The sequence below is a fragment of the Caenorhabditis briggsae genome (genome assembly GCF_000004555.2).
Source record: "Caenorhabditis briggsae complete genome, chrV, whole genome shotgun sequence".
Classification (NCBI taxonomy): Eukaryota; Metazoa; Nematoda; class Chromadorea; order Rhabditida; family Rhabditidae; genus Caenorhabditis; species Caenorhabditis briggsae.
In genome coordinates this window covers 7,514,771-7,534,592 of record NC_013488.2, presented here as the reverse complement: position 1 = coordinate 7,534,592, position 19,822 = coordinate 7,514,771, and the positions used below count along the sequence as shown (strand labels likewise).

Sequence of the window (19,822 nt, the reverse complement as noted above, 5' to 3'; positions counted from 1 at the left end):
AATTTTCTAGGTCATTGCGACCGTTTTCTCCGACAAGACTGAAGTGGTTTGCAATGCTCCTTTCACGTGTTGTGTCCCCTCTTTTTATAGCCGATTCTGATCGTAAACTCAATGTATCATTCGCCTCGGAAACGGATGATACCTCAATTTACCAATTTTGATAAGAAATTCTTATTAGAAAACAAGACACAACGTTCTAGCCTATGGTGAAGAACAATGCTCAAACTACGTGCGTAGTTTTGTTGAAAATTAGGACATAACTCATTTTGAAATTGGCTATTTTTCTGTGTTCTGGCCTACTTCTTGATCTATTTGAACACGTGGTTTTCACTCCGCGGTGTCATTAAACTAGGAATTTTTCATACTGCTGATAATGAAGACAGTGTTTTTTGCACCACAAGGTGATGTGGTTGTTGGCATAATGGCTGTTCATATGAAAATCAACAAATGAGTTCAGGAACAAATTTCTGATCCAGGTCAATTATATCATGTTGCCACCAGTTCACCTCTACCATAAACACTCTAAAAGAAGTGGTCAACTGCAAAGATTTTCACCATAATAGAATAAATACTATGCTAGTTTACTACTTTTTGATACCTTTCTCAGGAACCGAAATAAGTTGGCTCAAAGTTAGAAGTTGATGGGGGTCCTAAACGTAAAATTTAACCAGTTTTTCTCGGTTTCTGTGAGAGGTTTAAGAAAAACTTCAAGAGCAAAAAAGGTCGTTTCGATATCGGAAATATTTCATCAGTGAACATTGTTTTGATAGCTCAACCAGGAAACGAGATAATTCGGGTCAAAGTGATAGTCTTTTCAAAGAGTTATGTAAACAGATTTCAAAAGTAAACATTCAATTATTATTTAAACGCGATGAAAAAAATTATGAATAAAAGAAATCCACGTGGCAAAAAAGATAAAACTTTTTAAATTATAAAAAGAAAATAACGTGAATCCATTTAGAAGTCTGTGACCCTAGATGGCCCATTGACCTCGGGAAAATTACTATAAAGTAAGATGTAAGTGGAAGGAAGGATCAGTTCTCGCTTTCTCTGGGCTCCAGAGAAGGTTAGCCGGGGGAGGGATCCGGGCGCTGGAGCCCAGGTTCCGGAGCCCGGGTTCCGGAGCTCGTGTTCTGGAGCCCGGTTTCTGTGCCAGGGTGCTGGAGCCCGGGTGCTGGAGCCCGAGTTCTGGAGCCCGTGTTCTGGAGCCTGGGTTCTGGATCCCGGGAGCTGGAGCCAGGGATCCGGAGCCCGGGTGCTGAAGCCCGGGAGCTGGAGCCCGGGTGCTGAAGCCCGGGCGTTGGAGCCCGGGGGCTGGAGCCCGGGAGCTGAAGCCTGGGTGTTGGAGCCCGAAGTCCTGCGGCCCGGGAGCTGGAGCTGGAACTGGAGCAAGGTGAAATGCTGTTGGAGGATCTGCTGTGAAGTTCAAGATAATTTTTTCAATTCCTGGAGCTGAAATCAGACGATTTATGCATAGAGATGGTCGACGAGAAACAAGATTATTTAGAGCGTTTCTGATGGTTCAGACTGGAAATAAGAAAGAACTGAATTGAATGATTGGCAGCAGATGCTTCAAGGATCTTGGAACAATGGACTCCGTGACGAAGGATCCCTGACGACCATCGGATAGAAGCCGACAACCGAAACCTCTGTTACATCGAAGCTTGGTAGATCCCGCCGGTTAAGAAGATCCTAACTCAGAACCCTAACCCATTAAATAAAGTGTTTTCGAATCAACTAATGATCCTATCTTCGTACTTATTTTGCACCACAATGAAGTTACGAAATAAAAACGTTTTATGAATCCATAATATCATCAATAATTTGAATAACACGGTCTCTGGGAGCCTTCGCTACAAGAGGGGCAACATGCAACAAGTGTAGATCTTTTTGTATTCTTTGTTGGCGTTCCAAAACATCAACAATTCCAATAATGTCCGAAAAATGGCTGGGTCCATTTGTCCTATTCCGAAGGCAGTGGTCGAAAAGAGCTTCCGCGAATTGCTGACGCTCCTTGGTCAACAGACGTTGGGCGTGTTCGGAGAGATCAGGAACCGCTGAAACTATTTTGATAGTTTGAGAGCTGTTGGAAATTAAGGACATACCAGGATTGCATAAACATATAGCTTTTAGTAGAACGTATTCAATTGACTGTACTTGGTATCTGATCAGAGGGACAATAGACATGACGGAGTTTGAGTAGTGCTCTTCACTGAAAACATAAAAAATGGGTTTTATTCGAAAACGAAGACTCACTCTTTGAATGGCTGCTTCAATCCATCTGGCTGAATTCTGCAGTCAAACTTCTTGGCAACCGATGTAAATGAAACATGTAAATTCATACATGCAAGTGTGACATATCTTGTTAAAATATACTGATCTCGGGCGTTCAGTCTATGAAAGAATCCGAAGGTCTTCACATACTCTACAGTAGTGAGCAAGTTAAAATAGAGCCAGTGTTTTCTGATGTGTTTTGGTTTTGGTTTTTAATTTCAAAAAAGAGACACTTACTTGTCAGTGGAATATGGAGGAGGTCCTTTCCCGAGAACAGGTTGATTATCTGCAGCCAGTGCTGGGTCACTTGAAAGGGGCCATCCTGGCATTGGCTAAAAATAAATAACGAGAAAAATTTTAAAAGTGAAAAAATTATTACCCCATATCTATCAGCCAAACTGATTCGATTATTGCTTCTAAGCAAGAACTCCAAACCCTGGACTTGTCCCCAGTGAGGATTATAGGCAGAAGTTTGAAACTGATCCAGTTTTATTTCCAAATACGTTAGCATATCAGAGAGTCGCTGCATTTTCTCTTGAAATGATTCAACTGTTTTCAGTACAAATTGTTTTGATTTGTTATCTTCATCATCTTCTTCGATTTCTTCGACTTTCACTCGTTTTGTAATTTTCTTAAAGTTTTCAGCCTCCGCTTGCTTCTCATCAACTTCTAATGCCAACGGGTTCATTCCTACATCCAAGCATTTTTTGTAACGACAGGGTCGACATTTTATTGGTTTTTCTGAAATCAAAATATGGTTTTTGGGAGATAAAGTTGAAAAAATCAGGCACTGCATAGTGAACCCTGGGTTTTCACATATTAAAAATGTCTGAAATTTAAGCAGTTTATAAAAAAAGAAAAAAATATGTGCTAACAATAATCGTTCTTTGCGATCTTTTCATTTAGCAGAAATTTTTTTGGCCGGTTTGAGGCTGCTCAACTTTCAACTTTGAGCCAATTTATCTTTGTGCCTGTCAAAGATATTTAAAACGTGTCAACTAATAAATTGTTCATCATAATACCACAAACATTTTATTAACTGACACATTTCTGATATCTTGCATAGGAGCCGAGATAATTGACCTCAAACTTCATTGTGTGGGAGTCCTTTTTTACAGATTTTAAAATGATTACCTCGTTTTGTCAAGTCAAAACAATCTTCGTTATTCTTGCATTTGAAATTTCGTTCAGAGATTACATATCTTCTGAAATATGCTTTACATCCATTGCATGCTGGAACATCATAATGGAATCCAGATGCTGATCCACCACATATCGAGCATGTCGTTGGTCTTTCCTTTTCTCGTTTTGATTTTTGAGGAGGCAGGATCTGGGAGAATTCGAAACCTAGTCAAAAACCAAGGGAGCTCGTTGAAATAGCTTTTTTAGTCATACGAAAAACGTAGTTTGTACAAATAGAAAGCCTTGTTTGAACATTTTTTTGTTTGAAAAAATTTGTAACGGAACTTAAAAACATGATTGGCTTTGGAAGAAAGCTTCTCATTTTTAGACTAGATTTAAAAGAATTTAAAATACCTCTGGAAGTTCAATTGATGGGCTTTGTAAGCTCGATGAACAACAAGGCTGATCCATAGAATCTTCTAAAAATTGCGACGTATTATAAAAGATCTCAATAAGAAGACACGAGGTATGGTCAACTGAAGACGTCAATTAGAATAAAAACCAATATTGAAAAATCGTATGTTTATTTGTAAGAGAAGGAAAGAGTAATTGGTAAGAACCCAGCTGAAAAATTCACTTATAGAGATCAAAGTATATACACGGTGGTCACGGAAGTCGGAAAAAAGGTATGTAGTCGAAATCACAATGTCAAATAAATACTAAGAGGAAAAATTAGGAAAAAACGGGGTGGGGCAGAACCGAAAACCTAATCTAGATGAAAGAAAAGAATCAAAAGAGAAGAAAACTAATCAATCATTCATAATATCCTCAATGAGCCACATTTTATGCTCAGCGGGAATTTTAGCAACAAACGGGGCTACGTGTAGGAGGTGTAGGTCTTTTTGCATCCTTTGTTGACGCTCCAGCAGGTCGACCATTCCAATCAGCTCGGCAAACTGAGTAGGCCCGTCCCTTCGGTTTCGGAGGCAATGATCAAACAGAGCGTCGGCGTATTGCTCTCTTTCTTTGGACAGAATCTCTCGCGCATGGTCGGAAAGGTTGGGGACAGCTGCAATTCAGAAGATGAGGTATTTCGGTATTGGGTTTCTCGGAAACAAGAGTGGCGGTCAAGTACCAAAAAAGGAAGTTACATACATAAACATTTGCATGTTTTGTGGCGTTTTTGAACAAAGAACATAGAGAGTGATTGTTGTAAGAGGAGACGTTGTGGGGTTGCGAGAAATAAGCAATTCGACCAGCTAGGGAGATTTGACAAAAGATAAGTTTCCAAGCTCATATATTTTTTATTTTTAATCTGGGAAACGCCCCCATGTTTTGCCAGTAAGCTCGTAGAGAAACTTGGGCTAGCGGTGGAAGCTTCTCTAACCAGTAGTGTTGGATTGTAGCGTTTTGAAAAGCACCTGCGTAGGCTTAAGACATGCTGCTCATCCTGGACAGCCTTACCCTCAATAAAAATGAAAAAAAAAACTTCCAACACAGGTTGTTTTTTTTTCAATAGCTCACCTGGATTACAGAGGCAAATCGCTTTCAACAAGGCAAACTCTGTTTTCTCTATTTCAAACCGAATCAATGGTGCTATGGACATCACAGTTTCAGTGTACACCATTCCTCTGAAAAATGCAATCTTTAGTTTCACAAAAATTCCACCTCTAGACTTACACTTTAGCAGGAGGCATACTCCCATCTGGATGAACAATGCTATCATATTTTCTAGAAACGGTATAGTACGAAATCTGAAGATTCATTAGCGCCAATGCGACGTATTTCATCAGAATCATCTTGTCCTTAAAGTCGAGCTTATTGAAAAACTCAAAGGCTTTAGCATATTCAATCGATAACATCAAGTCGTACATCAACCATTGCTTTCTGAAATAGCGCATGTTGCTTAAAGGTGGGGGGACATGAAAAAAAAAAGTTCTCGAAATTTCGTTCAAAGATGCCCCTCGAGGAGTTGAACTTGTGAGGGCGATGATTGAGGGTGCGGCGCCGCTACCAACTGAGCTACGCGGGCAAAGAGAAAGCGCACCCCCGATTGGATACATAAAGGCAAGGACGACAGCTGTACGCAGAGTGACATTAAGCGTTGTACACCGTGACGGTAGAATGCATACTCTAGCTACAAAAAAACTACGAAAAATCTCCTGTCCCCCCACCTTTAAATATTTTATTGTGGGAACTTACTTATCTGGAGAGTACTGCGGACCATTAGCCATTGAAAAGTTTGGAGGTTTCGGAGGAACTGGAGAGGCTTTTAGTGGCCACCCGGGCATTGGCTAAAATTCAAATTGTTGTTGGAAAATTGACATCTATGTTACTAACCTTTGTTTTAGTAGCGAGACTAATAATAGTGCCCATATTCAAAAATCCTTCCAAGTTCGGCAAACTTTTCCAGTGTGGATTGTAAGACGACAGGCGAAATTCGTGGATTTTAAGCTCCAAAAAATTCACAGCACCCACAATTTTTTGCATCATAGCTTCTTTTGAAGTGATATGTTCAATGATTTGTTTTTTCACAATCTGATGAATTTTATCGCTTTCATACTCTTCATCATTTTTGCAGCTAGATATATTGGCTCTTTTAGTTAGTATCTGGAAGTTTCCAGCCGTAGCTTCTTTTTCGTCAACCTGCATTGCCAACGGATTCATTCCTGACATGATGCACTTCTCATAACGGCAAGGGCGGCACTTCATAGGACGGTCTGAAATGTCAAGTTTGAAAATTATATTTCCTTTTAAGGAAAAAAAAAAACTAACTGGGTCTCGTCAAGTCATAACAATCACCAGTTGCTTTACATAAGAACTTCTTTTCCGAAATACAGAGCCTCCGGAAAAATGTCTTGCATCCATTACAAGATGGAACGTCGTAGTGATATCCGTTTGCTGGTTTACCGCATATTGAACACTCTGTAGGTCTCAGATGTCGTACAGTAGCAGCTGATTTTGAATTCTGTCCTGGTGATATACCACGCTCATTTTGTGGCAGTGATGGAAGCTGAATAAAAACTTTTCTTAAAATCTAAAATTTATGATTTTTACCTCAGGAAGATCAAACTCCAAAGAATCTGTGCCAGCGCTTTTTGAACAACTAGGTGGGTCCATCAAGTTGATCCTAAAGAAAATGAATAATTATTTTTTCAAAACACAAATGGAAGAAGGTCATTAGTCGCTAACGAGAAAAGGACAAAGGAGGAAGAAAAAACCCCGTGAAAGAACACTACTTCTTTTCGGAAACAAGAAAACTGTCTTCTACGTCACAACGTCTTCCGCACAGGTCAGAAAAGGAGTAGATGAGGATCGCCGATGTAATCTTTGACCGAATCGAGATACTTCCTCAAATGAGTGTGAGATGAGTGCAGAAGAATAACAGAAATTGATTAAGGATGGGCCATTTGAAAACAGAAAGGCACGTATTTAATCTTTGCAACAAATTAGAAGATATTTGGGAGTAGAAATAGATGATTCTTTATGGTATGGAAAGGAAGAAACCCGAAATCATGTCAGGGAGTTCCTATATTTGTAATTGAAGATTTTCAGATTTGTTTTTTCACAATCTGATGATTTTTTAAAGTTTATTTTATCAGTATACATGATAAAATGATATACCGTAAAACCTGTATTAGAAGGGCCCCTTTAGTAGAATGATCCCTCTAATAGAAGGGCTCTCCGAAAGGGACTTGGAAAAATAGAAGGGTCCCTTCAAAATGTTTGATTTAAAATAAAACATTTGAGCACGTTTTCATTGAAAAATATTCCGGAAATTTCACAACTTCATAGATATTTGTTGAAACACTTTTTCCCAAAAATATGTTCAATTTTGGCGAAATTGATAGATTTTCACGAATTTCAAACAAGAATTCACCAATTTTTCGATGAAAAGTTTTGAAAATATGGCATAGAGGGACCCCTGCAATTGAAGGGCTCTTGTAATAAAATTGGAACAATAATAGAGTGGTCCTTCTAATTTCAGTTTTCCGTATTGATGTTCATGATAAAATGCTGCGCGTATATGATAAAATAGGTTCAACTAGGTTCAACAAAACTACCAACTGGAACACACGAGACAGACTAAAAAAGTTACTATCGGAAATAACTAATCTTCGAACAAGAAGCTTGTTTGCCTCTACCTATACCCCTAACATAATTCTACCATCCCACAAAAAAGCGTGGAACTTCTGCCTTATCAGCAAAACTCAATCCGAGTTTCCGGATACTTTTTTCTTTCAGTAAAGTGACGCATTTGCATCAACCAAAGATTGCGGAGTTTTATTATCAATTCGTAAGGTTTTGATATCGTTCTGTGTCCCGCACTAAACGGGAAACAGGTCGAATAGAAGCTTGACGCATCAGAGAAAATTGAGTTGAAAAGTGGCAGGTGATGTGTTATACTGATGTATTTTGTTCGAAGAGATTATAAATTGAAATGTGTATAGCTGGGTGTAAAAGGGGATGAACAGTTTGAAATATAGTTCCCGAACGAGTATAAAGTTTTTTTTTAAACAATCGTTAATGGTAAAATGATCTGTCTGATCAGTCAAAAAGTGCGAGAAGCGTAGTGAAGTGTGAAGAAATGTGAAATGAACAAGAGGAACAGACATAATTAGGTAATCAGAGATCAAAAAATGAAAGTACTAGAAGTTTGTCTGTAATGGTGAGTACAAAGATTAAAAGTGCAGACAGTCCACACTTTTTCAATACCAAAATTTTTCCAAATCATCGGAACAAGTGTTGTTCAAATTGGGAGCAAATAACACAACAAGACATACCACACAAATAGTTCTTAAAAGGAAAGATCGACAGTCTCGAAGTTCAATATAATTCGAGGCAATAATCTTTGACCTAATTTGAAACACTATATTTATATTCTTCCACTATTTTCGTAACAAAAGGAAATGTATGATGACATGGCGACAAATAGTGAACACCACGTGCACGCGGACGGCCGGGCGGCGGCCGAAAAGCTACTGCGGGGGAGGAAAAAGATGATGTAGATCAATTGGTTTGGAATATTTGCTCAAGTTTTGTCCACAAATCAAAAATTGAAATGTTGAGCATCTAATTAACTGAAGGGATTCTTGACAATTCTAAGTGGCAAAAGAATACAGGAGGTGTGAAAAGGGAACACTGACAGAAAAGAGGAAAGAAAAAAGGCCAACGACCGAAATATTTGAATAGAGAGCAGACAAGCAGGCAAATATATGAAAAAATGTTGTACACAGATATTAGGTTGGCGGGAAAGTCTTTGTCACTTTTTCAATAGTTTATTTCTCAAAGAAAAAATAACCGAATAATTAATTATATTGTCCATCATTATCAACAACATGTCTCCAACGTTCCCTCAATTTATGGATTCCATTGCGGTAGAATCCAGCCGGGCGTGAGGCAAAGTATTGTTTGAGTGCCGCTTCGACCGCTCCACGGGAATTGAAGCTTCTTCCTTCGAAGGCACGTGTCATATCGCCAAATAACCAATAGTCGGAAGGAGCAAGATCAGGAGAATACGGGGGTGAGGGAGAACATTCCATCCATATCCCATCAGCTCCTGCTTCACTTGTTTCGAAACATGTGGGCGAGCGTTATCATGTTGATAGTACACTTTCTTGTCTTTCAGGGCCGAACGGTCGACTGCTTTCTTGAGGTTTCGTAGTTGAGTAGTGTAGAGGTCTCCAGTTATTGTTTTGCCCTCGGGCAGAAGTTCCCAGTAGATGGGGCCGTCCACTCCCCACCACACAGAGAGCATAACTTTTTTCGGATGAAGGCCGGGTTTGGGGACATCCTGTGGGCTCTCTCCTTCTCCAACCCACTGGGATTTCCTGTGGTGATTATCGTAGAAGACCCACTTCTCATCTCCGGTTATTAGCCGGTCCAGCCATCGATCGCCCGCGTGGAGAGTGAGAAGAGTAATCGAATCGTCGACTCGGCGGTCAAGGTTGGCTTGAGTCAGGTGATGAGGTATGAATCGACCAAAAAGTTTTCTCATTCCAAGAGACTTCAAACCTTCAAGGACTGTGCTATGGTGAACTCCGAATGTGACAGCTAGTTCACGGCTAGATTGAAATGGATCCGATTGCAATGCGTGCTTCAGCTTGTCCAAATCCAACTCACGGGGTCTCCCAGAGCGATCCTTTTCATCGAGCGAGAAGTCATCTTTTTCGAAACGATGGAACCAATTGCGAATAGTATTGTAGTGAGGGGCATGTGTGTTGTACACATTCTTCAAGAAAGTTTCCGAATCCTTCATCGTGGTGTGAGATAGGAAGAGGTAAATCAAAACATGTCTGATGTGAATAGCAGTGGGAACAAACATATCGTTTCAATTACAGATGAGGAGCAGGGAAGGAAATGGGGACTTGTTTATATGGAAGGTTCTTATCACCTTGTTATTCACTAGAGTCGATATCATACACAGCCTCCATATACGAGAACAGTGATTAAACAAACAGAGTGACAAAGACTTTCCCGCCAACCTAATACATTGGGGGAAACAGGGATCCAGGGAAGGTTTGTGTTTAAGAAGGTGTTGGGATTGATTTTTATAAGACTTCTCACCCGATTCAGATTAGTTCCAAACTATATTCTCTTCTTGATGTGTCGGTTTATTCAGAAAGTTTGCAAGATTAGATCTTCAAAAATGGAATTCCAAGTTTTCAACTACAAATACTACACTTTCTAACTATCAATCAGTCCAAACTTTATACATTCTGAATGGAGGGATCAGGAAGATTGGAAAGGCACAAACCCCATGGAAGAGGGTAGCTCGAAGCTTAACTAGTTTCCTCTCGTCACTTCTTCTTGTTGTCTGAAAAGCTCTCATAAGATGAAAATATCAAAAACTTCCAGTTTTTCCTGATCACCGAATATCTAACTAATAATGGGATTTCCCAGTTCACATGATCGACTTTTACCAACTTTCATTTCAGGGATCATAGGAGCAAGATGAGGGAAAGGTGCTCCTCGTTGCCCTTAACGTTTGGACGTAGCCTTACGTGTTGCCAATAGCGAAAGAGTTGGTTGTTGTGAAGAGACAGAGATGGTTAAACAAAAAGAAGTGACCAGGTTCTCTAGCGCTGACCACTGGACACAGACAACACAATAAACGGGTTTCGTGTGTTCGTTTTATAGATTGTATACGTTAGCCAATCATTCTTCTCTTCGATTTTTCCAGGAATTCTTAGTTTTTAAAGCAAAGTTTTTTATCCTGGTCAGTTAAAAGTTCAAATTCGTTAATTTTTATTTAGTTTCAAGTTAATATCAGACGGTTCGGTGTTTTGAAATTTGACTTCCAAAATTACATATCTAAACATTTTGAAAAAAATACTTTCAAATTGAGGAGAAAAACTTTTTATTAGTTAAAATGACCCACTTTTTTTGAAACTCGATTACAATAATTGTTCTAATAAAAGATCACCCAAACCGTCAATTTGAGCTCAATTTTCTCAATTCCTGTGAAATATATCGAAGTTTGTCAATTGGTAAACTATTGGTGATATTCTGATAAGTAATTTATCAGTTAACCACAAAAAAATCTTTCACAGAAATCGAGATAATTGAGCTCAAAGTTGACGGTTGAGATGGGCTTTTAGTAGAGGAAATACGATATACCGTAAAACCTGTAATAGAAGGGCCCTCATACGGTCAAGTTTGAGCTCAATTATCTCAACTCCTATGCGAGATATCAAAAATTTGACGACTGACAAAACACTTCTTATATTATGATAAAAATTTATCAGTTGACATTTTTTTACAATATTGACAGGAACCGAGAAAAATCGGCTCAAAGTTAAAAATTGACAGTCCTTATATTACAGGTTTTACGGTACGTGAACCAGTTAATGGTTTTTCATTTTCCTACTGAAATACTGTCATATGTGGATCTATTTTTTTGCTTTACTTGTGAATTACAGAATCAATGGGGCTACTCAAACACCTTAACGTTCTATACTGCCATGGACTCGGATCTTCAATAAATTGCCGTCATGCTACTCAACTTCAAACATTCTTCGAACAACAAAACGACGTTTACTTTGAAAAGTAGGTTCTTCTAGTTTTCAAAACTATATTTTTCAAAATCTAACTTTCATATTCCTCTACAAAAATCCAGGATCACTGGACCATGTATGGAATGTGAACGAGTGGCGACGGGATATCGAAGAAAGAATTAGTGAGATTTATTTTTTGAGAGAAAAAAAATGTTCTGAAATATTGAGTGGGTTTTGTCTAAGCATTCGTAAATCAAATTATCGGTGGGATAACACAGCCTGTGATTTAGATTTGATCATACTCAGAATTTTCTGATTTCTGCTAGTCTTCGTAACCTAACGAATCAAAAATCAACAAGATGTGTCTGTCGTTGGACACCAAAGGAGTAGTCTGTGTGACTAATTTCCGGTTAACAAAAAAATTTGATTAGCTGCTGTCCAGTCATTTTGAGTTCGCAGGGTAAAGAACAAGAAACATATGGGCGGTCCTAAAACGCTCAATGATGTTCGTGTTTGATCAGCCAGGGTGCCCTCTGTAAAGGTAATCCGATGGTCTGGCAGAGATAGGGACGATTAGGAGAGACAGAAAGAATGGAAGGGCAAAACTAAGACTGTTGGTTTTTGAAAAATGAAATTTTAAATTGAAGTTTACTAACACTAAAACAATGCGAAGCTGATCTCCAAAAACATTTCGTTTTAGATGCTAACAATGAAAAATGGATTTTGATGGCCACCAGCGGAGCATGCCATCCAGCTCTAAATATTGCCAAGCAGCACAAAGAGAAGGTTTCGGGACTATTCCTGATGTGTCCTGGTACAGGTTTGGATATGAGTTTTGTGGATACGATTCAACCAGGAGCATTGAAGTATCTTATGAAGACCGGATCCATCAAGTATCCTCCATCAAAACACGGACATCCGGCTCTTTTGAACATTGAGTGTCTTCAGGATTTCTTGAAAGTAAGCCAGCCTTATTACCATATCGCCCACCTAAACGGTCAACTTTGAACTTGATTATCTCGATTCCTGTGAAAGGTATGAAAAAGTGGTAAACTGTAATATTTTTGAAATTACGATTTATATTTTGTTAATGGACCGCCTAATGATATCTCTTACTGTAAATGAAATATATGAGCTCAAAGTTGTTCGGTTTGATGGGCTTCTATTAGAGGGTATACGGTAAAAGGCTGAAAACAACTACTCTAATTTCAGACAAGCATTTGTAACAGCCCGGAGAAGACTATTGACATCACTTGTCCAGTATTAATTGTTCACGGAGAAGATGATAATGTAAGTTCTATCTTTTTTTTTCAAAAATCTGTTGATAGTTTCAGATTGTTCCTATTGAAAACTCGAACAAGCTGATGCAACGTATTGCCTCAACGTGCAAGGATTTCTATAGGATTCCTGGTGTTGATCATTATTTCGATTTGGATGAACAAGTACTGAAACGACTTGAAAAGCTGATGGATACGATTAGAGATAACCAGCAACCACAGAACATTAGAGCAAAAATTTGAACTCAATAAATATAACTTATTTATACTCAAATGAACATTTTTCTTCTGCCCGTTAGAAACTGGATATCGTATTTGCTGATGGTGCGGCCGCCACTCTATTCGAAAGTCCGTTAGTATTCCCGTCAGTTCCCATAGCTCCGCTGATAGAAAAATCGTATTTTTGAGGTTGAAATAGTTTAACATGTCCACATGTTACTCGGGAGACGAGGCGGCGATAGATGTCTGAAAGGACATTTTTTTGTCAAAAAGCACAAATCTAGGTATAACTTACCAAGTGCAGCTTTACGATAATCAGAAACAATGCAAATAACAATTAGTCCGTCTATGAATGGGTACAATGAAAGCGCACATAATATCGGACCCGTTGGGATTCCCAGTTGAAGATCGAAAAACGGAATCACGAACATCACAAGAACTGGCGAGAAGATGGTGAAAGTTGGTACGGTAATCTGGATGACAAGAGTTTTGAAAAGTTGAGTGTGCATTTTTCGATTCGTAATAGAGAATTGTTCCATCTTTTCTCCCATTTTCCGATGCATTCTGACGCCACAAAAGACCATTACAGCGTATTGAATGAACTGAAAAGTAGAATGAGTAATTCATTCACTTATGCACCACACTTACCAACACCTTGGAAACACTTCCCATGACCATAACACTACGCCATCTGATGTTATATTCTGAATCCTGAAATCGAGAGCACAAATAGTGAAAACGAATTCTGTATCATCAGAAAACTTACATAGACAACAGCTGCAAAATACGCAAGTCGAGAGATGTTTAGATCGTAGTGATCACTGATTTCACGTCTGAGACAGAACAAGTAGATCTACGATATTTTCTAAAATCAGATACCTTAAATAGTCCTCCGAGACCTTATCAGGCATTCCTAAAAAATATACCGATGAACTCCAGTCTACGCCAAACAACATCGCGATAGACACCCAAAACAAAATTCGGAATCGATTGAAGAAACTCAACCGGCGAGTACTGGAAACAAGATGATTGAACTGGAACACAGTTAGATCAAAACTCACTGAAAGATTGCCCAATATCGATAGACGAATTGCACGGCTAATAGGGATATGGTAGCTGCATAAGTGCTAGAGTAGGCAGCTGAAATTGAGATCTATTAGATTTGCAATTAGCCTTTTTACGTGTTAAATAAAACTTTTTTATCCAAATATCAGATTCTCGGTCAAAGTCTATGAAAACATTGCAGGTGGTATCTGGGGAAAAGTAGCCAGAAAAGTCTGGGTGCATAGGGACTCAAAAATTGGAAAAACTACAGTAACCCTTCAAAATATATTTTCAATCTTACCTAATAATATCATGGCAACTTCCTTTGAACATCCAAAGGGTCTTTCCAATGTGAAAAACGTAAAGCTCGCTTTGTAATTGTGGGTCATCTGAAAATTAACCAGTTTACAAAAAGTCATACTTGCAACGGTTTTTTTTAATTCAGGGCTCGGCCTGGCTGGCTTGTCTCGTGCCCGATTTTCAGAACTTTTTTCCTGAACTTTTTTTCAGAATTTTTTTCCGAAAAATTTTTGGTGTCAATTAAAAAAAACAAGTGTTTCTGTAAAGTCATTCTTGCCAAGAACAGGGTGTCGCTAAAAAGATTTTTTCACAGAAAATGAAAATTACGAAATTGCTTCAAATGTGGAAAACTCGGCCCGGTCCGGCCTGGCCAGACCAGGCCCAACCAGGCCTGTGGATCGGGCCCTGATTTTTCGAGTATACAAAAAATCTTAATTTTCACTTACCGGTTTTATAATAAACTCTGCTGTTGCAAACAGTATTCCCATTATGGAAAATGATAAAATTAGATATTTATATGCACCGAATACTTGTTTTGTATGGAACACGATGAGATATACCAGAAAAGAATTGACGACAAGAGTGGAGAAAAACCCGATTTCAGAAGCCAAAAACGACTTTTCAACCCATCGGATAGACGACATTTCTGAAAATGGGATGTTAGAAATCAGAGAGAACAATCTCAAAAAGTGACAAGAATGAAACTGCGAGACACTTGTAATTGAACCTAACAAGAGGAAGCGAATAATAGGGACTATAATGATAGTCCCTGAAGAAAAAAGGAATAATGAAAACAAGTTCCTCCCAGTCTTCTCACTACTATTATAACTACGAGAAAAAATAGTTGTAAATTACTGGAAGACAAGGTTTGGAGACGGGGAACAGGTGATTTTGATGGCTACGATGGCTCCACACGGGGAACCGAGCGTAAATGACATCTGGAACTTTGATACCTGCATACATTAAGTCTCTAAAGTTCATCCTTTGAATACATGTTTCCCTTGTCTGTGTAATATGAAATTCGATAGTATCATTCCTTCTCTTTTTTAATTTTCCGAAGCGTTCTCCCAGCTCTTCCCCCTTATTCTTCTCAAAACAACGATTTCCTTTCTCCCATTTCCTGTTTCATGGGGTGAAGAGGCGTCCCCTCCAATTTCATATTGGTGGATTTTCGAAAAAAAAGAAAGAGAGAGGGACGGCTCAAAAGCATTCATTCTATTTCATTCTCAATGCGTCTTCCATTTTTATTTTTGGCCCTTCTGGTATTTCAGCTTTTTGGCCAAGAAGTTCATGAGCTTCAATCGGAATGTTTAAATGAAGCGAGGCTTATGAGCAAGTTGTTAACAGAACGGGAGTATAGCAAACACAAAATACCAAGTGAGTTGTTGGCGAGGCAAATATTTTTGGACTGACAATGTCAGGCATAAATACGAAAATACCTTCTATGAACCCAAAATATCAATCAATCACCTCATGATAAAAGTCAGAAACTGACAAAAAATTACTTCAGAAAAAGGAGGGATCACAGTGAGCGTGGAGTTTTGGATTCAGGAGATCAGTTCGATATCAGAAATGACAAATGACTTTGAAATGGAAATATATATCAACGAAATGTGGACGGACCCGAATCTCAAGTATGATTTATGTTTTTGTGTGAGAAGCGAATGATTTGGTAGGGCCTCAAAGATTATGAACTCAGCCAACTGTGCAAGTTGAGTGGGTTCCATGTTTTGTTGAATGACAACTTTTAATTAACACTAAATATCACGAATGTTTTATGAAGGAATGAATATTCATCTTTGAAAAAGTGAGAGACAATTTCAGGAATTCGAAGACTTAAAAAATTTTTTCAAACTGGTACATTTTTGAAAACTCATAGAAGAATTTCCATGGCATAGTTACCGTAAACACTTTAACAGAATACCTCCCAAACCGTCCACTTTGAGCTCATATATCTCGGTTCTTGCAAAAGATATCAAGAAGTAACCAAAATAATTTTGATATTATGATAAAAATTTTATTAGTAGATTACTTTTTTATGTCCATGACAGGAACCAAGATAAATTGGCTCAAAGCTAAAGGTTCGATGACTCTTTTATTACAGGTTTTTCGGTAAATGAATTAACAGCTCCAATTCATGGGAAAAAAACTATGCCAGAGCATACGGTATTAGAAGAAATACATTTCAAAATGATAGATAAAACAAAGAACTACTTCAGATCCTGTTTGAGAAAAATACGCAATTAGCAATTGTCATCTAATTCTGCCTCAGGCTTTGTAACATTTAATTGATTCTTAGCACCCTGGGACAGGATCAGTACATCGTAATTACAAAGATCAAAAACTATTTTTAAAGTAGTCTTTGTAATTGCAGCCCTCATAATTTTGATTCCAATGGTTTTTGAATGATCTCTATTTTTCAGGTTCTCGCATCTCGGTGCATGTAAAGCGAACCTCACTCTGTACGAGCAAACCCTGAACAAGTCAGTTCTTCAGAAAGCCGGAAACATAATCGCCGTCTTCCTTATTCTCTAATTGCAGGTTATGGAAACCGAATACCTGCTTCGTGAATTCGAAATTCGCTGAGATTTATGAGTCACCGTTTCAAAATGTCTTCCTGACTCTGTTCGATAATGGGACGGTTTGGGTGAACTATGTGAGTCATGGTTCTAGGATTTGATTGAAAATAAGGAAGTGATTTCTAGAGACTTCGTGTCAAGGGACCATGTGAAATGGAGTTGACTAATTTTCCGATGGATACACAGGCATGTAGGCTCAACTATCAGAGGTAAGGGATCGAAATACAGAAGAATTGAAAAAAAAATAATGATTGATTGTTTTGGAAATTGATGGAGACGGAATACATAAAAGTGTCCTCCACAATCTCAAACATAACAAGAGGCTCTTGGGAAAAATGAAGTCCTAACTTCAATAACTCTTTCGAGTTTTTATAATTCAACTTTGATAGTGTTTTTCAGAAATGTTATTGTTAAAATTTGCTCTTCCTTTTTTAATTTTTCGTCTGACAAAACAAATGATGCTGAAAAATTCTCTTTTTTTTTTAAAGTTTCAATGATTTTTGGCGCATCATTTTGGAGATCATATAACGCCCACTCATTTTTTCGACAATTTTCGTTGATTGAGATGGTTTTCCAAAAAAATTGAGATGGTTTTCCAAAAATCTTTGTATGCTCCATTTAACTGATCGGAACGATACATAATCTCCACAATCTCTAAAAATCTTCCTTTCTAATCTACCAAGTCAATCTACAGTAACCTGCACTTTCTTACAGTTTCTCCTACAACAATGAAGAAGTTCGACTCCAATGGAACAGTCAAAGAAAGCCAGTTTTCGCTATTCAGCCTGTCTGTCATCCCATACCGTTGGATAAAATCAGACATTTTTTATAGATAAGGTTGGCAGACTTCACACTCAAGGACATCACAACGGGGACGATTTCAAGGGTAAGAGCGTTTTCGAAATTGATCTTTGTTTCACTGGTTGTTTAAAAAAGCTCAGTTTACAGAAGTTATAATTTTCTAGAACTTCGAATGTCGGGGAGAAAAATATACAATTACATTAGAAAAATCGAAAAACTTAATTTAAAATGATATCATATTCTAAAAATAGTTGAAATAAAATGTTTAGGATTACCCAGCTGGAAAATGGGATGAGCTCATTGTGACATTTGTGTTCGAACGTCGATACATGTGGTACTTCTTGCAAGCCTACCTCCCAACTTTCTTTTCTATTTTCATCAGGTATCATATACTTCTACGTTAGAAGTTCTAACACTAGGCTATTCATCCAAAGTTTTAGCTGGATTGCGTTCTCTCTAGGGCCACAAGCCATTACCCCTCGGACAATGATCGGAGTCAATGCCCTTCTCTCCATGATTTTTCACTTCGGCTCCATTATGAAAAACTTGCCAAAGGTATCCTATATCAAAGCAATTGGTACGAGGGTCCTCTGTGATCTTTTGATCCATTAATTTTTTCAGATGTCTGGATGCTCGGGTCAATGTTGTTTGTTTTTTTGTCACTTGTTGAACTGGCGGTCGTTGGGTATACTTTGCAAAGAAGACGTGGAAAGGAGCACATCGTTGAGATAATAGATCAGTTCGCCAGATATTTATTTCCAGCTGGTTTTAGTCTTTTCAATGTGAGTTATTTGACCAGCTTTAAGCTAGGTACAGGGTGGCGCATAATTTCCAGGACCAAAGTTTGTACTAGCATAACATTTGAGCAAAGCGTTTTACTGGGCTCAAATTTGGAAGGGGAAAATTCAAATAATTCATCAGTAAACTGGCCAAGTTTCAAATTATTTGATTAACTTTGATAAGAGTTATTGCTTGTCAAATTTGCTGCATCTCATGAAAATCACAACGGCGTGCAAGAAACATTACGCCGTTCATCTTTGGACTACCATAACAATACCTAGACTTGAGGAATCGATTTGAAAATTTCAATAGAATATATTTTCCTTTGAATCAAACAATATTTCCCTTGAATCAAACGATATTTCCCTTGAATCAAACGATATTTCCCTTGAATCAAACGATATTTCCCTTGAATCAAACGATATTTCCCTTGAATCAAACGATATTTCCCTTGAATCAAACGTAAAATTATATTTCTACCAAGTTTCGAGCTTCCAAGATACTATGTCTGAAGATATACCCGTTTTTATGATCTCGGGTAATTGTGCGTCAACCTGTACACGAAATTATTTTTTCAGATAATCTACTGGGCTAAATTCGGTTTCAAAGTTCTCTAATCTACAAAAAGCAAACATCCGGTTTTCCAAAATATTATTTTCTTCATCTGTTCGATTGCATCCCTAAAAACTTGTACCCCGATCCCCTGTTCCCAGGCGTATCGGTTTCTATCTCCACTCTCTCTCATTCATCCATTTTTGCTCATTTCCTACCAATGTCAGTCAGTCAGTTCAGTCTGTTATACATATTTTTTCTCAGAGGGATTATACTTTCTCTTCTCTCTGTCTTCTCCAGCAATAATAATAATAATATTGTGGTTTGGTTTGGGATAACTGCTGACGTAAATAAAAGCCTTTCACTTTTCAACGCACTTTTCTGCTCAATTTCAAACAAATACATAATTCTTTGTCTTGTTCGTTTTTCGTTTCAACGTTGTTTCACCTTCTTTTTTCCCATTTCCCCAAAATATGTTCCATATGTGTGCCCATACATTTATCTTCCGACGGTTCCGATATTCCCCATCTAAAACGTGTCATCATCTTTCTCGGGCTTCATGTGGCTAGACCACCACCAGTAGACATCTTTTTTTTCGTTTATATTTTTCAAGATTTCTAGCGACGCCTCCCAGAGAAATATAAGTATAAACCCCGGAACATATTTTTATTGGGGATGTTTGGAGCAAGGCTTATTGCATTTTATTTAGAGAGCAGACCACTGAAAATATGAATTTTGATGAGTTTAAAGGGGGACTCCGACCAAAAATTTATTTGCATTAAAATGTGTTAAAATTTATCTGTTTTTCAAATACTATTGCGAAAAAATTCAAAGAAAATCCGAAATCCCCGAAAAACGGCGGGGTACCGAGCTCGAA

General features: G+C 38.2%; 4 protein-coding genes across 4 annotated transcripts; 2 read left to right on the top strand and 2 right to left on the bottom strand.

Annotated features, from left to right (window-relative positions):
• Nucleotides 1-1,797: 1,797 nt before the first annotated feature.
• Nucleotides 1,798-6,433, bottom strand: Cbr-nhr-168 (the record flags this gene model as incomplete). Its single annotated transcript, XM_002647595.1, is given in 13 exon segments — nt 1,798-2,057; nt 2,106-2,212; nt 2,305-2,463; nt 2,512-2,596; nt 2,674-3,015; nt 3,409-3,589; nt 3,592-3,604; nt 4,237-4,465; nt 4,921-5,027; nt 5,077-5,283; nt 5,599-5,690; nt 5,737-6,116; nt 6,172-6,433. Coding segments are annotated over 13 exon segments (2,424 nt in total), but the record flags the coding sequence as incomplete, so codon positions are not given.
• Nucleotides 6,434-11,323: 4,890 nt separating this feature from the next.
• On the top strand, nt 11,324-12,913 carry CBG06738 (the record flags this gene model as incomplete). Its single annotated transcript, XM_002647594.2, has 5 exons — nt 11,324-11,445; nt 11,516-11,575; nt 12,041-12,353; nt 12,606-12,683; nt 12,728-12,913. The coding sequence occupies 5 exons, from the start codon at nt 11,324-11,326 to the stop codon at nt 12,911-12,913; spliced, it is 759 nt and encodes a 252-aa protein (XP_002647640.2).
• Nucleotides 12,914-12,965: 52 nt separating this feature from the next.
• Cbr-str-4 lies at nt 12,966-14,877 on the bottom strand (the record flags this gene model as incomplete). Its single annotated transcript, XM_002647593.1, has 8 exons — nt 12,966-13,135; nt 13,185-13,491; nt 13,538-13,600; nt 13,656-13,722; nt 13,769-13,903; nt 13,951-14,029; nt 14,235-14,322; nt 14,680-14,877. 8 exons carry the CDS (start codon nt 14,875-14,877, stop codon nt 12,966-12,968), a joined length of 1,107 nt encoding a protein of 368 aa, XP_002647639.1.
• Nucleotides 14,878-15,462: 585 nt separating this feature from the next.
• On the top strand, nt 15,463-19,251 carry Cbr-lgc-48 (the record flags this gene model as incomplete). Its single annotated transcript, XM_045237280.1, has 10 exons — nt 15,463-15,610; nt 15,744-15,867; nt 16,657-16,716; nt 16,775-16,889; nt 16,939-17,021; nt 17,527-17,599; nt 17,883-17,995; nt 18,054-18,190; nt 18,235-18,395; nt 19,210-19,251. The coding sequence occupies 10 exons, from the start codon at nt 15,463-15,465 to the stop codon at nt 19,249-19,251; spliced, it is 1,056 nt and encodes a 351-aa protein (XP_045093300.1).
• Between the last annotated feature and the right edge of the window lie 571 nt (nt 19,252-19,822).